The sequence below is a fragment of the Toxorhynchites rutilus genome, chromosome 2 (genome assembly GCF_029784135.1).
Source record: "Toxorhynchites rutilus septentrionalis strain SRP chromosome 2, ASM2978413v1, whole genome shotgun sequence".
NCBI classification, from domain to species: domain Eukaryota; kingdom Metazoa; phylum Arthropoda; class Insecta; order Diptera; family Culicidae; genus Toxorhynchites; species Toxorhynchites rutilus.
Window position 1 is genome coordinate 174440418 of NC_073745.1, and position 19157 is coordinate 174459574.

At 38.7% G+C, this 19157-nt stretch overlaps 1 protein-coding gene across 4 annotated transcripts; it reads right to left on the reverse strand.

Annotated features, from left to right (window-relative positions):
* Window positions 1-2572: 2572 nt before the first annotated feature.
* Window positions 2573-9660, reverse strand: LOC129771043 (uncharacterized). Of its 4 annotated transcripts, XM_055774316.1 has the most exons (5): window positions 9433-9660; window positions 9151-9354; window positions 5504-5650; window positions 5313-5396; window positions 2573-4351 (listed from the first exon to the last, which is right to left on the reverse strand). In XM_055774316.1, the coding sequence occupies exons 2-5, from the start codon at window positions 9268-9270 to the stop codon at window positions 2654-2656; spliced, it is 2049 nt and encodes a 682-aa protein (XP_055630291.1). In that variant the 5' UTR covers window positions 9271-9354; window positions 9433-9660; the 3' UTR covers window positions 2573-2653. The 4 variants fall into 4 exon arrangements, with proteins under 4 accessions (XP_055630291.1, XP_055630290.1, XP_055630295.1 ...); XM_055774315.1 differs by having other exon boundaries at window positions 9151-9660; XM_055774320.1 differs by lacking the exon at window positions 9433-9660 and having other exon boundaries at window positions 5504-5595; window positions 9151-9291.
* Window positions 9661-19157: the final 9497 nt, after the last annotated feature.

Sequence of the window (19157 nt, forward strand, 5' to 3'; positions counted from 1 at the left end):
TCGAGCTCGGTGGCTATGTGAATACCCAAAATTTCCGTATATGGGGCTCAGAAAATCCACACGTGATTGTTGAGAGGCCATTGCATCCGCCAAAAGTCACTGTTTGGTGCGCATTTGATTTTTTGTATTATGCGCATTTGAAAATGAGAACGGCGAGACGGTAACTGTGAATGGTGAGCGCTATGGCCGCATGTTAACCAATTTTTTTGCCACAAATTGAAGATATGGATACGGATGACATGTGGTTTCAACAGGACGGCGCCACGAACCACACAACACGACCGAACATGACCATATTGCGAACGAAATTTGAGGGACGCATAATTTCGCGTTTGGGTGATGCCAATTGGCCGTCCAGATCATGCGGTTTGAACCCGCTAGACTTTTTTTGTGGGGTTATGCGAAAGACCGTGTCTATGCCAACTCTTGCACATTTGAAAGACAACATTCGTGAAGTTATGACCGAGATACCGTCCCATATGTACTGAAAAGTCATCGAAAATTACCTGTTCCGGATCAAGGTGTGCGAGGAAGCCCTAGGTGGACATTTGAATGATGTTGTATTTCACACATAATGGCATAAACCAAACTTTAATTTGAAATAAAAGTTTCATCGAAATTCGAATTCTAAGTGTGTTTTATTTCAATTTACTTTCGGAATTTAATGTTGGAAAACCCTGTACTACTATTTCTACTACGAGCTACATCTAACTATTACACAAGTGTCACAGAATAGAGCTTTTTAAGGGACGCACGAGACAGATGGAAATCGAAACATAAACTACAACGATTAAACACACGACATATACTTGTTACAGGTTCGTTATAACCGTAATTGGTTCGTGCAGGTAGTATGTGTAAAAAGCTGTGTGAGCGTAATACACGACGATGATGGTCAGCAGGGTTGCTATAATAACATCTGTGTTTTCGACTTAAAAAAATCCTTTTATCTTAGTTAAAAGATTTATAATTCTAATTATCCACGAAGTGCCATAAAACATATACAATAGAGCCCCGATTATCCGCGAGCGGATGATCCGCGGTGTGGATTATTCGCGACACCGAGTCTGATAGTAAATCTAAAGGCCTTCTCGGAACTTGTCCGTGAGTAGTAGGCTCATGGTCATGGCTTTTACATTATTCGGCCACTGGTGTACACGACCTTATAGATGGATGGTTTATTGATTTCTGTATTGATAAAACATAGTTCTCATGCTGAAACATCTTTTTTCGTGTTCGCACCTCATTTTTAGTCGATATATTCCGTCATTCATCGCGCGTACTCTTTATGTGTAACTGTAACTCCAATCGCGACGGCAGAGAGCTATATTTAGGAAACCTGAGAAGGTAACCGAGAACTCATATAAAACCAATCAAATTGGCGATATGTTCCGTTATTATCATGCGTACGGTTTTTAGAACTTTAATCACGATGACGAAGGGTTATTTTTAGGGAACCTGAAAAGGGAACCGAGGCAACATTCCCAACCTAGCAAGACAACCGGGAGAACTGTTATTCTTTACGATATCTCAAAAGCTCGTAAAAACAATAAAAAGTAATGTAAGTAATGATAATCATATAACTCTCTTGATCTTCGGTACAAATCTCGATATCGATCGTTAGCGATATGGCGCTGGCGATCGTGCGAAGAAACTTTCATGATATGTTACGCTTTGAAAATACAAGAAAACTATCTGGATCTTCTTGGAAGATGAGTAGTGCATACAATTAAAGGCAATGACAGATAACATAGACTACCCGTCTCTTTTTCAAAATGTCACTGTATCCCATCGTCGACTATGTACCTAGCTTTTTTCTTTCGCTCCTAATGGCGGGTTTACATTAGGGAGATCTATAGCTATAGATGGATTTATTCACGTGAAAATAGGTGTAAACAGGTGAGTATAAATATGATACACTTATTCGAGGTATATATAACTTGAATAAATTCAGCATATGTAAACGCTCGTGAATTTCTCACTGGTGAGAAATCACTAAAGTTGGATGCAGTTCTACTTCAGGTGAATAAATTCACCTAAGATATGAATATATTCATTATAGAAGTTCAAGTTAGTGTAAACGGTTGATGCGATTTCTATAAATCTCATCATATTTCTTCACATGAATATATCACTAGTCTAAACCCACCCTTACGTGCAGAATCACGTATGGATACTACAATCCTTTTTATGCATGTTTGAGAGATTTTAAATTCAATAAAAGCAAAGCTGTTTTTAAACTAAGACTAAAGAATTTTTTTATTTATTTATTTATTTCCACGTTTTCTTATTAAGCGCACGTTAATGGGTTCAATCGCAAAAATATTCATTGATTGATCTTTTAATCTACTCTTCAAAATTACCTTTTACTATAAAATTCCTAGTACTACCAAAAACTCGTCATTATAAAATCAGATTATTTTCAGTACATTATGTACATTACGAGGAATGGCTTGTTATAAGTATTATAACTTTAATTTTTTTCATATATATATATATATATATATAAGTTAACAAGTTAAATGAATTTCGGAATAATAACGTAAGCCACTGAACGAATTGGAGGGTCGATGATGACTGAGAATTTACTTTATTGCCTATTTTCACAGAGGTCTGATTATTATGGTTTCCTAACTGCCTGTTAAGCTGTTTCTTATTGCGTGCATTCTGGGTGTCGTTGTTGGTGCGTGGTCAGCTTGTTAGAATGTGTGTCAACGTTCGTTCGTTCGATGACACTTTGGTTCACATCGTGTGGCGTGGAGCGATCGCTTGTTGTTGTTGTGTTGTTGATATCGGGATGCTCGATAAGTATTGTGGGTGATCCTTTTGTAACTGCTCCCTCTTCTACTTCCGAAAGTCCCTTTTCGGAATCTCGTTGAGTTTTCATACGACGTTTTCCTGCTCTCATCCAAAAACAAAGGTTGTAGGTCCTGAATACGATGACGCTGCTATAAGCAACAATGATCATGGAGACGGTTGACAATCCCCCGAAGATTCCCCAAAGTTTCAAGTCAAATTCGTTTTGCCTGAGGTAGACATGTTTCAATGTTTCTCTGTTGCTGATAGTTTGATTATTTACGTGTGCGATATCGTAAATTTTCTGAAGTTTCCAGTATACTTTGACATTATGCATTGCTCCCTGGATTATATCTAGCTTGGCAGTATATTCACTGCTGTAAAATTTTTCTTCATTGAAGAATATTGTGCAGTTGTCGAAGTTGATTAGAAAGTTTCCTTCCAATGTTCGATTATTTGGTCCACATGTTGATATTAAAGTTTGATTTTTTGCGTTGCGAATGAGAAGGTTGTTTTCAGAAATGAAGTTTTGTAGAGTTTTATTTTGTGTCCCGGAAACACATTCTGTTTTCCTACCGAAAATCAGTGAAACAACGCATTTATCTGTAAATTCCTTTAAATTCGATGACCTTTGTACATAATCTTCAGGATTCGTGGTGGTATAAAGGGTATTCTCGTTTTTTATAAGGTGCGTTGGAGTATTTCGTATCATCTGGTTTCTTTGTACCAATGGATAAATTCTAATGACAGTAGACGTTCTGTTTTGTAGCTGAGGTACACTCAAGATGTATAACAGCATCTCTTTGTTGACGACTATCTTGGGTGTTACAAATTGAAGAGCTTCGTCAGGTAACTGTATTTCTATGCCTTGATTTTGGAGCAGGGTTCTTATCACGGATATTTCATGGATAGAGAGCATTCGTCCGTTAATCGCTGATGTTTTTGATAAAATAATTGCTTCTTGAATGTCTTCTAACAGGGTGTTTATTATGTCGATGTTCAAAATAATAGTGATCACCTTCAATTCATCCAAAATGATCTTTACTGTGTGTAGATTAGATGTAATTTGATTTACTGCATTCGTTAGTGATTTGATTCGTTCATTGATCTGGACGTTAACTTGATATTGCTGGTTGTTTTGTTCAATAAGGTCGTTCATTGTTGAGTTAATTATTCGCAAATCCTGAGCGTCCGGTGATCCTGCGATCCACTTCCACCCATATCCTAAGCTGTCCCATCGTTTCTGTCTACTATGATTCTGCGGTTTGATGTGATAGAAATTTGTGTACAATTTTTTTATCCTATATTTTATAATGTTTGTTAATGGATTTTTTTCTTCAAACTTTGTGTAAGATAAGCTTGTTAATAAATTAACAGTTTGTTCTATTTCATACATATCAATCGGATGGATGATCTTAATATTCCCTGTCTGCACCCTACACAATTTCTCGCTGGTTATCAATAGGGGATTTTCGTACAGATTTTGTATGTGTAATTGGGATGAATTTGTTATACCCAATAGGCTGATGAACAAGAACCAACATATTTTGAATTTCTGAATTTCTGAATTTCTGACCTCATGTTAGAAGTGCATAATAATTTGCAAAATGTTTAATTAAAAAAAATGTTTTACAATTTTCTTTTCCGTTTAATTTTTGATTTATGTAGTTTTATGTTCCTATGGTCAATAAATGTTTTTCTTCGATTATGTCTGACATTCTGCCTTTTGAACTTTGGTTTCTTCTTTTCTTTTATACCTTGAACCTTGCTATAAACAGTCTCGTTTTCTACTAAATATGGTTCTCCAACTCTCTTTTTGTTATGAGCTTCATTAGTTTTATTCTGATAAGCCTCTAATTTTTCAGTTATTTCATCAAATATTTGATTTCTATTCTCGAGAATTGTTTCAAGATTAAGGGGTCTCTCTTGTCCATCTTTTATTCCGTAGAAAATTTCTATTGGTTTTAATTTTGTTGCACTGTGAATTGTTGCGTTATATAGTGTCGTGGATATTTTGTAGATTTCTTTGCTAGTTAGATCAGGATATTTTGGTCGTATGCAGAGAAAAATCTCATTGAGCGTTGAATGAAAACGTTCTACGATTCCGTTCATTTCACTGTGATTGGAGGGTGTGAAATACATTTCTACTTCGAGTCTTTGTAGTAATGCTCTAACTTCAATTGATTTAAAAGCGACTTCATTGTCGCAAACAATCATTCTTGGGGTACCGTATGTTGAAATTAGTTTAATGAGGCTACGTTTGACGATCTCGATTTTATAGGGATAAGCATAGCAAAGCGAGATAGTTTATCCACAGCGGACAAAAACAGATCGGGGGAGGAAATAAAAATGTCAAGATGAAGTATATCCAATGGTTTTTTAGGAATGGGAGTACTAGAAAGTTTTATTTTATATGGGTTTCTTTCGTACTTGTTCTCTAGACAAGTGGAGCAGAGATTTATGTATGTCTGAATCTTTTTTCGAATTTGTGGAAAATAATAATTTTTAAGGATTACCGCATAGTTCTCATCTGCCCCTCGATGTGCTCTCTGATGTGTCTCTTCTATGATCCTGTTTTGATCCTCGTTAGTTAGCACGTCCTGTAGAATAGATTTAGTTAATACAACTTTGAAAAGTTTATTACGTGAAAAATGATTTTTATATATCTCTTGTAAGGTACTAACAACACTTTCGGGACACAATATACCTGTTTTTTTTTATGGTGCATGTATTCATGAAAAATCGTGATAGCAGTTCTGGAATCGTAGTCCGGCCGTGAAATCGTTGTTCTATAGACTCCTGGAAAAATTAGCTCAGATACGTTATCCTCTTGTTGTCCAATTTTTAGAACTATCTGGTTTTTGAAATAATTTAGTGGAAATTTTGTAATTTTGATAAGATCACTATCGTCAGCGTCTGTAGAATGGGTTGAATTGTCATCCGAGGATTCATCAAACTGTTCGTTGTAATTTATATCACTGTTTATCCGCGATAGTCCATCGGCAACTACATTTTGCTTTCCTGGTCTATGACGGATTTCATAGTCAAATTCTTCTAAACAAAGCTTCCAACGTAGTAATTTGTTATGGGGATCTTTTAGATTTAAAGCAAAAGTTAAAGGTTTGTGGTCAGTATAAAGAATGAATCTACGGCCAAACAAATATGGACGAAAATGTTTACATGCCCAATCGATAGCCAAAAGTTCCTTCTCAATAGTGGAATAATTTTCTTCGCTTTTTGACAAAGTTCTAGAAGCAAAGGCTATTGGATGATCTTTGCCCACAGGACCCTGTGAAAGTACAGCTCCTAAAGCGTATTTGGAGGCGTCTGTTGTTAATATAAAAGGCTTTTCAAACTCGGGATATTTTAGGATTTGACTACTACTGAGAATTTCTTTACATTTTTGAAATGCTGAAATAAAATCATTACTATGTTTTATAGTTTCGCCTTTCCTAAGCTGTTGAGTTAAGGGTTTCGCTATACGTGCGAAATCTCTTATGAATTTTCTGTAATATCCTAGTACTCCTAGGAAGGATTTGAGCTGTTTCTCATTTTTGGGCAGTGGCCATTCCTGAATTACCCTAATTTTATCCGGATTGGGTTTTACACCATCTGGAGTAACCACATGACCTAGAAAGGAAACCTCTTTACGGAGAAACTGACATTTGTTGAGTTGCACCTTCATATTGTGTTTTTGTAATGTTTGAAAAACGTTCGTGAGATTTATCAAATGTTCTTGAAGGCTTGTTGAGAACACGATAATGTCGTCCATATAAACGAGACAACATATACCGATATGTTTCCGAAGAATATTATCCATGACCCGCTGGAATGTCGAGGGTGCATTTTTTAGTCCAAAAGGCATACGTACAAATTCATAATGGCCATTTTCAACACTAAAAGCGGTTTTTTGAACATCTTTTCCATCAACTTCGATTTGATGGAAGCCAGATACCAGATCGATTGTTGAGAAGTACACAGATCTCCCTAATTTGTCTAGAATTTCTGTTATGTTGGGTATAGGGTATCGGTCGCTGATTGTTTTCTCGTTCAGTTTACGATAATCTATTACCAAACGCCACTTTCTTTCGCCAGAAAAGTCGAGTTTTTTTTGGCACTATCCAAATAGGAGAAGACCATGGACTATTAGAGGGGCGGATAATTCCTTGGTCCAACATTTGTGAAATTTGTTTTCTTACTTCCTCCTTATGTACGTAAGGATATCTGTATGATTTTGTATAAACGGGTAGATCGTCTTTAGTGTTAATTTGATGCTTGATAGCGTTTGTAAATGTCAATTGTTCGCCATCTACAAAAAAAATATTCCGGTGCTTGTTTATAATGTTTAGAACTTTTCCTTTCTCCTCTTTGTTAAGATGATCACCCCGTATTTGATCTGCGACTATGAAATTTTTTGTGTTCTGCTGATGAGCTGCCTGGTTTTGCGTTTCGAAGTTATTAATCTCTACGCGCAATGGTCTGAGAAATTTGAACTTTATAGGTTTTAAATCACGATTACATACGACCACATTTGCACTATTATTTAGAGTTTCGTATAACCCGGATAGTATAAACAGTTTATGTGAAATTTCTAAATCATTTTCGATCAAAAATTCTCCTTTTTCGGTACTTGTTTTTAACGGAACAATTTTCATTTCATTGCTGTTTAACAAGATATTGGAAGTATCGGGGTATTTTCTTTCCATATTTATTTTTTCGCCTGATATTTCCAAGATATTTTCGAACGTGAAAATTTTAGCTTTAAGCTGCTGTAGGGTCTCATATCCTATGAGACCATAAAAAAATGGTGGAATTCGAATACGTAAAAAGTGAATTTCGACGATGTAGAAAATTTAGGAAAAGGGTTTAGAGTGATAAACTTGTCAAGTGTATGTGAACCACTCAAATTTCTAACCCTCGTTGGCGCACAGGTACGGCATTTTTTCAAATTCACATTTTTTGGGCTGATATAGTTTTTATTCGCACCTGTGTCGATAAGAAATTTTAAGTTATTTCCATCAGTAGTTTTGATGTTAATGTAAGGGATGAAATTATTCACGTTGTTACTTGAGAATCTATTTCCACAAGAAAATTTAGGTCATCTTCCTGCTCGATTGTTTGATTGAATTCATTTTCAGCCGCTTCCATATTCTCCAAGGGTTTGTTTGTTTGTGGATCTGGGTCGTTGTATTGATTGGAATGAAATGGAATATGGGTAGATTGATCGTTAATGTCGTTGATGTTAAAGTTGAGATTTTGTGTGTTCGTAGGTACATAGTTTTGTCTTATTCTAATATGATCATTCGTTCTCGGCTCAGCAAATGCATTTGGTCTTAATGGTGTTTGATTTTTGTTTTGAGGATATAAGTTCGGGTTATATGGGCGTGTGTATTGAACATTGTTCTGGAAAGGAGCCTGTGATCGTGGAAGTGGTTGTATAAATCGGGGTTCATAATATTGTGCGTTTTGTGCGAGAAATTATTTATCCGAGAATCGAGGATATGAATACGATCTAGAATTTTGATTGGAAATGTTTGCTCGAGAGGGCGTTTGTGACGATACATGTTGAGTGTTTTTAAAGCTTTGTGCGTATGGGAAAGTTTTAGTAGAAACGATAGATTTATGCATGTTCACATCACAATCTCCTGTTTTCCTAGCCACCTTATTGGCCTTCTCGATAGCGTATTGGAAAGCTTGAGTTAGATTTTTGGGTTGAAGTACATCGACATGTGTGGAATAAGGTTCTTCCATGCCATCAATAAACTTTTCAAGACAAATTTTGTCCACGAATTTAATCAAATCTGTGGGGTTCTTATATTCTTTGTCCATCTGAATATGAGTGCTGATGCCGGTGAAAACATCCTGCACTTGAGCATAATAATCTGGCATAGATTTTTTATTTTGTTTAAGGGAGAAGAGTTTTTGTAATAATGTAGACATTTCTCTTTGATCTCCGTAATAAATTTTTAACTGGTTTTTCATTTCTTCCCAATTAAGCATTATGCCATTAGAAGCAAGTAAATCTCCTGCACTACCTTTTATCTTGTTTCTCACTTCTTGTAACCATAATGGGTAAAAGTCAAAGTGTTTTAGATGTTTGAAATACTCTAAAACTCTGTCTACTGAGGCAATCCAAAGGTTCAATTGCTTTGGATTACCATCGAATGAGGGAAGACCCTTTATCAGGTCTGGTATTCTCCCACTTGAAAAATCATCGTGAAAACTAATTCTATCAACGGGCGCCTGATGACGGCCGCTTGATTCAAGCGTTTCCGCAGCATATTGTGTTTCCCCCAATTGGGATGCGGTCTCATATTCCTCCTTTAAACCTATTGTTAAAGCGATTTTACTCACCTGTTCTGCCAGAGCGTCCAATTTTGTACACGGAGCCTGTAGCTGGCTGATTTGCTCCTCTCGTTGCTGGAGCTTTTCGTTTAATTCACGCACTTGTTGCATTAAATTTTCTGCTTCCATTTTTCCGACACAATTGTAATGTTATATATATTTTTGTCTACTTTACACTTAACCGAAGGTTCTCCGTCTCCAGGGTGGTAGTATCTGAAAGGTTTCGCGGTGATGATTATGATCGCGGCGTTAACTGAAAAATTGAATTCCGCTAATTTATTTTTCACGTACCACCAACTTGATTTTAATAACACTTTGAAAACTTCGAAATAACACACCCTGGGACTACCGACTGCGCCAGTTAACAAGTTAAATGAATTTCGGAATAATAACGTAAGCCACTGAACGAATTGGAGGGTCGATGATGACTGAGAATTTACTTTATTGCCTATTTTCACAGAGGTCTGATTATTATGGTTTCCTAACTGCCTGTTAAGCTGTTTCTTATTGCGTGCATTCTGGGTGTCGTTGTTGGTGCGTGGTCAGCTTGTTAGAATGTGTGTCAACGTTCGTTAGTTCGATGACACTTTGGTTCACATCGTGTGGCGTGGAGCGATCGCTTGTTGTTGTTGTGTTGTGTTGTTGATATCGGGATGCTCGTATTGTGGGTGATCCTTTTGTAACTTATATATATATATATATATTTATTTTTTTCATATATATATATATATATATATATATATATATATATATATATATATATATATATATATATATATATATATAAATATATATATATTAAATATATTAAAATGGATCACCGAATGTGTTGATGAGAGCAAAACTCTAGAAAGGAATTGTCCGATTTAGGTCTGTCTTTATTCTGTCATATTTTCTGTAACAAACATTTATTCTATATAACGGAGAAATATAATTATAGAATCACATTATAAGGAAATAAATTTAGCATTTATTATTCTTATAATCCTTACAAAAAAAGTACTTAAACACTAGTGTCTAAATCATGACTGAGGTATCGTTCCCGCTTTCTGATGCTGCCCAGTTGTTCCTTTACCTAGGCTACGTTCTACCTGGTTCTGATGGTACGTTGGTAGTGGTGACATAAGCAATGATGGTGGCTTAGTGATGACGTGGCTTGGTGATAGCGCGGCCTGTTGATAGCGTGACAAGATAGTGATGTCGATACTTGTTGGCTGAGCGTAATCATACGGGTTCTGGTGCGTAACTCCTCCGGGGGAAGATTGAAGGACGTCCTCGGACTGTTATTTTGGTTTCGAGAGGGGTTCACTTCCATTTTCAATGGTCACTTTTCATTTTAGAAAAACGATATTGTCGATAGTCCTTTGATGACGATTATGAATGGAGTAGATGTCGTTTTTCTTCTTCGAAATTCCATTTACCACTATGATCGGAAAGACATCTTGGAATTCTGAGATATCGCTGATAAACTCACGTGAATTGTAGCTACTTCATTTGCCTCAAAATGGTTCTCTTCTCATCAAATGTGCCAGGAAGAGTAGTTATTGTTCAGTTATTTCGAGTAAATCATTTTTGTCACGTTGAGCTCTGATATAATGTTCGGCTGAACGTTGCTGGTACTTCAGGTGGTGTAGGCGGGGGGATCCACTACTCCTCGACGACGTCAGTTAAATCCTTCGGTCTTCCTGTCTTAGCTGCTACTAGTGGGATCACTTCAGCCAAGTTGGTTGTGCTCGGCTAGCCACTTTTTCACTTACACTCACTTCAGCCAATTCCGTACGGCTGCGCCAATTATAGAATCACATTATAAGGAAATAAGTTTAGCATTTATTATTCTTATAATCCTTACAAAAAAGGTACTTAAACACTAGTGTCTAACTCATGACTGAGGTATCGTACCTGCTTTCTGATGCTGCCCAGTTGTTCCTTTACCTAGGCTACGTTCTACCTGGTTCTGATGGTACGTTGGTAGTGGTGAAATAAGTAATGATGGTAATGGTAATGATGACGTGGCTTGGTGATAGCGCGGCCTGTTGATAGCGTGACAAGATAGTGATGTCAATACTTGTTGGCTGAGCGTAAACATACGGGTCTGGTGCGTAACTATAGGTTATTTGCAATTGGTTGAAAAATCTTGAACGAGAATTGTGTCTGAAAATAATCTGATTTTATAATGACGAGTTTTTGGTAGTACTAGGAATTTTATAGTAAAAGGTAATTTTAAAGAGTAGAATTAAAGATCAATCAATGAATATTTTTGCGATTGAACCCATTAACGTGCGCTTAATAAGAAAACGTGGAAATAAATAAATAAATAAATAAATAAATAAATAAATAAATAAAGAAATAAATAAATAAATTCTTTAGTCTTAGTTTAAAAACAGCTTTGCTTTTATTGAATTTAAAATCTCTCAAACACGCATAAAAAGGATTGTAGTATCCATACGTGATTCTGCACGTAAGGAGCGAAAGAAAAAAGCTAGGTACATAGTCGACGATGGGTACAGTGACATTTTGAAAAAGAGACGGGTAGTCTATGTTATCTGTCATTGCCTTTAATTTTATGCACTACTCATCTTCTCAGAAGATCCAGATAGTTTTCTTCTACTTTCAAAGCGTAACATATCATGAAAGTTTCTTCGCACGATCGCCAGCGCCATATCGCTATCGATCGATATCGAGATTTGTACCGAAGATCAAGAGAGTTATATGATTATCATTACTTACATTACTTTTTATTGTTTTTACGAGCTTTTGAGATATCGTAAAGAATAACAGTTCTCCCGGTTGTCTTGCTAGGTTGGGAATGTTGCCTCGGTTCCCTTTTCAGGTTCCCTAAAAATAACCCTTCGTCATCGTGATTGAAGTTCTAAAAACCGTACGCATGATAATAACGGAACATATCGCCAATTTGATTGGTTTTATATGAGTTCTCGGTTACCTTCTCAGGTTTCCTAAATATAGCTCTCTGCCGTCGCGATTGGAGTTACAGTTACACATAAAGAGTACGCGCGATGAATGACGGAATATATCGACTAAAAATGAGGTGCGAACACGAAAAAAGATGTTTCAGCATGAGAACTATGTTTTATCAATACAGAAATCAATAAACCATCCATCTATAAGGTCGTGTACATCAGTGGCCGAATAATGTTAAAGCCATGACCATGAGCCTACTACTCACTGACAAGTTCCGAGAAGGCCTATAGATTTACTATCAGACTCGGTGTCGCGAATAATCCACACCGCGGATCATCCGCTCGCGGATAATCGGGGCTCTATTGTAAATGTTTTCTAGCACTACGTGGATAATTAGAATTATAAATCTTTTAACTAAGATAAAAGGATTTTTTTAAGTCGAAAACACAGATGTTATTATAGCAACCCTGCTGACCATCATCGTCGTCTATTGCGCTCACACAGCTTTTTACACATACCACCTGCACGAACCAATTACGGTTATAACGAACCTGTAACAAGTATGTGTCGTGTGTTTAATCGTTGTAGTTCATGTTTCGATTTCCATCTGTCTCGTGCGTCCCTTAAAAAGCTCTGAAGGATCAGATAAGAGTGTATAGATCACGTTGGCCATGCTTCACTGTCAATTTTTCGTAAATTTGGAAAAATGTCCTCGAACGAAAAAGAGCGTCGTTAATTAATCCTGTGCACTCATTTCGAGAATCCGGAGTTGTCACATCGGGACATCGGTAAGATGCTGGAAATCGTCCAATCCACGGTCAGCAGAGTACTAAAACGATACTTCGAGAACCTAACCATCGACCGGAAGTTGAAGAACGGCAAAAATGGATGCTCCGTCAGTGAAAAAGATCACAAGCGCGTAGTTAAGCAGTTTAGACGTGATCCGAGAAGTTCGGTCCGGGATGTCGCCAATAAGCTGAATTTGTCAAGTTCATCCATCCAGCGGACCAAGCAGCGGGAGGGCCTACGTACATACAAGGTTCAGAAGGCTCCTAACCACGACGAAAGGCAAAACATGGTGGGGAAGACGCGAGCCCGGAAGCTGTACACCGAAATGCTGACGAAGCCGCATTGCCTGGTAATGGACGACGAAACCTACGTCAAAGCGGACTTTCGTCAGCTGCCGGGCCTGTTGTTCTTCTCCGCAGAGGACAAATTCAGCGTTCCGGAGGAGATTCGCAAGCAGAAACTATCCAAGTTTGCCAAAAAGTATATGGTGTGGCAAGCGATCTGCTCTTGCGGAAAGCGGAGCGCCCCCTTCGTGATGACCGGCACGGTAAACGGGCAGGTTTACCTTAAGACGCGTCCACATTACGCCAATCGACCTTGGCCGCCCGGTAAAGCCGGCTAAATGTGGACGTACCGCCCGGGCTTGCCGACGTGCCGAAAACCGACTCGAATCAAACCGAACCCAACCCGAAAAAAGTGGGTCCGGTTCGAGAAAGTCGAACCAAAACAAAACGAAGTAAATTAGCGTTGACGACATAGTGCTTCGTGTGTTCGTGACGGCTTCGTGCATCCGATGGGACTTCGGCTTCGTGCACCCGATGGGGCGTCCAAATTACATAACGAACCGAATATGCCGCCTGGTACAGGCCGATCGGCATCATTCGGCATAATGTGAACGCGCCTTTAAGGAGTGCCTACAGAAGCGCTTACTACCACTATTGAAGCAGCACGAGGGCCCGACCATCATCTGGCCGGATCTCGCTTCGTGCCACTATTCAAAGGACGTGTTGGAGTGGTACGAAGCCAACGGGGTCACCTTCGTGCCAAAGGAAATGAACCCGCCCAACGCGCCGGAGCTTCGCCTAATAGAGAAATATTGGGCGATTATGAAGCAGGCCCTCCGGAAGAACCCAAAAGTTGTCAAACCGGAGGCGAACTTCAAGAGAAAATGGATTTCTGTTAAAAAAAAACTACAACCTGACGTTGTACAGAACCTTATGGACGGGGTAAAGAGGAAGGTGCGAGCATACGGGCTTGGGCTCGAAGTATGAATAAAAAGAAAATGCCAAAAGTTGTTTAATAGATTTTATTTTACTGTCTAAAATTTTCAAAAGGATCGGTCTACTGGGCGAATTTCTACATCGTTTGCGGAGAGTTGGCATAGACACGGTCTTTCGCATAACCCCACAATAAGTCTAGCGGGTTCAAATCACATGATCTGGACGGCCAATTGGCATCACCCAAACGCGAAATTATGCGTCCCTCAAATTTCGTTCGCAATATGGCCATGTTCGGTCGTGTTGTGTGGTACGTGGCGCCGTCCTGTTGAAACCACATGTCATCCCTATCCATATCTTCAATTTGTGGCAAAAAAATCGGTTAACATGCGGCCATAGCGCTCACCATTCACAGTTACCGTCTCGCCGTCCTCATTTTCAAAGAAATACGGCCCGATGACTCCACCAGAACATAATGCGCACCAAACAGTGACTTTTGGCGGATGCAATGGCCTCTCAACAATCACGTGTGGATTTTCTGAGCCCCATATACGGAAATTTTGGGTGTTCACATAGCCACCGAGCTCGAAATGTGCCTCATCGCTGAAGAAAATTTGATGCGAAAATTCAGCATTTTGCTGCTGTTGTTCGTTCACCCAATCGACGTATGCCCGACGCATTCCATGGTCACCACGCTCTAATTTTTGTACCAGTTGGACTTTATATGGATGTAGGTGCAAGTTCAAATGCAAAATTCGCCACAATGATGTGTTTGACAAGCCCAATTGCTGAGCACGCCGTGGAATCGAAACATTCGGGTCATCCTCCACACTGCCAGCAACAGCAGCAATATTTTCGACCGAACGCACATTACGATGATGCACAGGTTTCACAATATCCGCTACGGATCCAGTTTGTTCGAATTTACGCACTACATTAGCGATTGTGACGACCAAAATCCGTCCGTAATGCTCGAAAAAAATTTGCCGGTTTTTCATAATTTTTATTGTATAATTTAACAAAATTAACACGTTGTGCGATGCTAAAACGATCCATATTGTAAAATGGCAGACATTCAACTAACGATATGACGCTTTGGTTGACAGCTATGTCAAACGGTTGTCAGCGCAGGGCTGCATACTTTCGGAAGCCCGAAATGGAAAACCCTGTAGTTGTAGTAATAGCAGCAGATTGATGTTGATTAGGGCAATCGTTAGGCTTGTTGACAATTGTAAATATATAAATTTGACAAATTTGACCACCGGTGCACACAACCTTATAGGGGGATAGTTTTATTATGTCTGTATAGATAAAACGCAGTTTTGCTGAAACTTCTTGTTTTCGTGTTTGCGTTTAATGTTTAATCTATTAATGCGTTATCCGAGATATTCGTTATTCGCGGTGACCTTGCGCGACTATTCCGCGGATAATCGGGGTTCTACTGTATTCAAAAATGTTCATTCTAGTTATGATTTTTTGTTACAAAAAGGACCGGTAAACTTCGAAAGGAAAGGTAGGGATGGTTCAATGAAATATTTCGAAGATATCTGTGAATTTACAATCAATTATATCCGGCTTTAGCGACATCTATTATCACTTTATTACAGTTTGTTTGAGATACTTACCGTATGTTGTAACGCAATGAACAAACTAACCTCTTGCCTTACGAGTTAATTTTCAACAACATGAAGACGAACTGATGTCATGAGCAAAGTGCCCATGAAATCTTGCAACTGTTTGATTTATTATAGACGACAATTGTATTGTGTGTATATCATTTAAAAAACAAAAAGACGGGTGGGTAATGTCGGGGACATAACCGGAGTGACGTAGGACTATACAAAGGGGACAGCTTTTTCTAAATATATATTTTAAATATATTGTTTTTTTCTGAAGGCTTTGTCCCTATTAAATGTTCAACGCCGGGCATCTTTTGGCGTATACACATATCGTACAATCAAAATGATGGCTGTGATAGGGAATGCATAGGTAGTCATCAGCTCATTCACTATCATATATTTCACTATTGAGCACATTACCGTACCTTAAACTGTGGTTTCGAAGACGAATGAATTGTAAGATTTGTAGTCTCTGCAAACAAAGTAAATAGAAATGAAAAAGAACTGAGGTTTTGGAGACGAACTCTACGATCTGTCGAGAAATAAACGAGCTATAAGCGTTCTGAAAAACCAACAGTAAATACAGGGACGGATGACCTTCTGATTAAAGTCCTTTAAAATAAGAACAGAGTAGCAGGAAATACATAGCTCATCATGTTGCTCCTTAGTTATTTTTCTATACAATTCAGATGTAACGTCAGTCAATTTTCAACATCAGTTATCAACCAAAGAAAGCAGTTCTTGCTATTGAGAAAATTCGTTAATGCAATCCTGCATACAATGTGTTGTAATTTGAAGCCACTTTTAATTCGGAAACCATATATGGGTTTGTGAAAACTGAATGATCAATTTAAAAGACCCTAACCACCAATAATCTCAAAAACAAGCATAAACAAAATAATTCAGTTCATATTATATGTCATATTATGTCACTTTAGAATGCATTGGTATTGTGAATAACTTTTAATAACTCTTCTTTGAAAGGGTCAATGGCCCTGAAAAGCGCCGTGTTTTACGGTGGCTGGTTTTGCCACCAAAGCAGTCTGTATAAACAAACTTTTTCCTTCTTCTACCTGCTGCCGTTTTGCGATTGCGTTTGTCACTCGCTGGAACTAGCCACCGAACCGAATGTGGTATGTTCTGTAGGCGGGTTTTCTTATTGTCGTGAGCAGCTTTGCAAGCCAACTCGACCACTCCGGCGGCCGAAACTCTATAACCGCTGTTAGGTATACTGGTGCTCCGGCACCAATCCGTTCGGCCTAGTTACCCTTGCGGAGCAGTCAGTGAATGCGACTAACAGGGAACTGCAAACCTGCACGATTCAAGTGGGACTTTGCCTTTCCCTTAACTTGTCCTCCTTTGTCACGTCCACTTTAAATTGATCAATCAGCAGACTCAGCCAAAGGGGCGAGTCCAACGAGACGAACGAATGAGCGTTAAAAGGCATCGATGGCAAAAAAATATATTCATTACGATTTGTTCGCTCACATGCAGTATTTCTAACAAACACGAAGGCACCGAAGACTAGTGGAATAGTGGAAAAGCCGCCAAAAAGTTCGGCACGGCGCAGAAGAATATCTCGGAAACCGACAAGAAGAAGGAGAAGGAATCATATGCTATCTACATCATAAGGTGCTGAATTAGGATCATTCCGACATCGGTTTCTCATCGAAGGCGATGAGCGTCATAAGCTTCGTCAATGCATCTTTGAGCGTATCGTGGCGGAAGCCTCGCGTCTGACCCACTACAATAAGCGGTTAACCATTACGGCGTGGGAAGATCGCAATCAGTCTGTTGCTGCCCGGTGCACTTGCATGCGGTTTCCGAAGGTACCAAAGCGGTGAAGAAGTATACTTGCACCAAATAAAGATTCGTAAGCAAACCCAAAAAATGGTCCTTTACAGGGCCACAAAATCATCTTTAATCTAAAGAGTTTATTGTTTTGTTACCACTCGATATCCTCATCTTGTCCGGATAAACCTGTTTAGCGATTTCGTTTGCCACTCACAACAGAATTCACAGTTGGAAAATTTCTTCCCATCCAGCTTGGGACATGTTGTACTGTAAATTATATTTAATGCGACATGCCGAAGCATCACTCAGTGTCGCATTGGAGGCGATTTTAACCTGTAATTGAACATTTGCGATGACAGTGGTACAGCTTTCACAGTTGCAGAATTTCTTTCCATTCAGCTTGGAACATGTAGGGTCATAATTTGGCCCCCAACTCTATGTTTACAAAAATGTCCAACTAAATATGTCACATTACAGGTCCGTCCAATTAGCTAAATGTCGAACTGAATGTAAATTACTGTACTTTCAATCTGGAAGCAATTTAATTGGTGAAAATTGAATAATCGAGAAAGTCCCCAACCATCAATAAGCTCAGCACAACTGCCAAATTCTCATACTCATCATATCCTGGCAACAAATTATGAAAAAATCAATTTGTGTTTAATTATTATTTTGGATAATATTTTAGAATGCATTAAACTGTATTTCGTAAACTCTTTTTTGAAAGGTTTAATAGCCCTTATAAGCGCCGTGTTTTATGGAATGGTTCCAATTTAGAAAACTTTGTACTCGTGGTTTTGAAAAAAACCATTTCGAACGCCCTCGATGTCGCCTTGTTCTGGATTTGCCACCAAAGCAGTTTGTATAAAGAACAAACTTTTTTTCTTCTGCTGCCTGCTGCTGTTTTGCGATTGCGTTTGCCACTCGCTACTCGCTGCAACTGCCCGTTGTTTTCTTGATGTCCACCGAACCGAATGTGGTCTGTTCTGAATGCGGGTTTTCTTATCGTCGCGAGCAGCTTTACCAGCCAACTCGATCACTTCGGCGGCCGAAACTATATAACGGCGGCTAGGTGGACTGGTGCACTGGTACTAACGAGCTCGACCTAGCTACCCTTGCGGAGCAATTGGCGGATACACCTACGGGGAACTGGAGACCAACACTGTTCGAGCGGGATTTTGCCTTTCCCTTCACTTTTCCTCCTTTGTCATGTCCAGACATGGCTGCTTGTGTTGGTTTGTTGGTGTGATGTGATGCGAAACAATGTGGTGTACGGTTTGGATGAGAATGATCGTTACGGCAGCGGAGCGGGGATTTTTAAGCTGAATGGTTGGCTCGAGAATTACGCATGTGTGAGATTGCGACCAATGTTTCGTTCATATTTTTTCTTTTTCCTTTCCAATCGTGCTTCATTCTATTTCGCTGCTGCTCTGGTTGCCCGTTTTGGTCGGTACGATTTGAGGAGCACAAAATGGACCAATCAAAAATGGGCACATAGTGCATTTGGACAATGCTTGATATTTCACAATTATTCAATTATTTATCTCAAGAAAAATGAAATGTTATTCGTTATGATAGATGCGTAGATATATTTCCTATCAATTGATGCAAAAACCTTTGCGATCTATTGAGAAATGCTCGAGTTATAAGCGTTTCAAATCTTGCATTTTTTCCTACT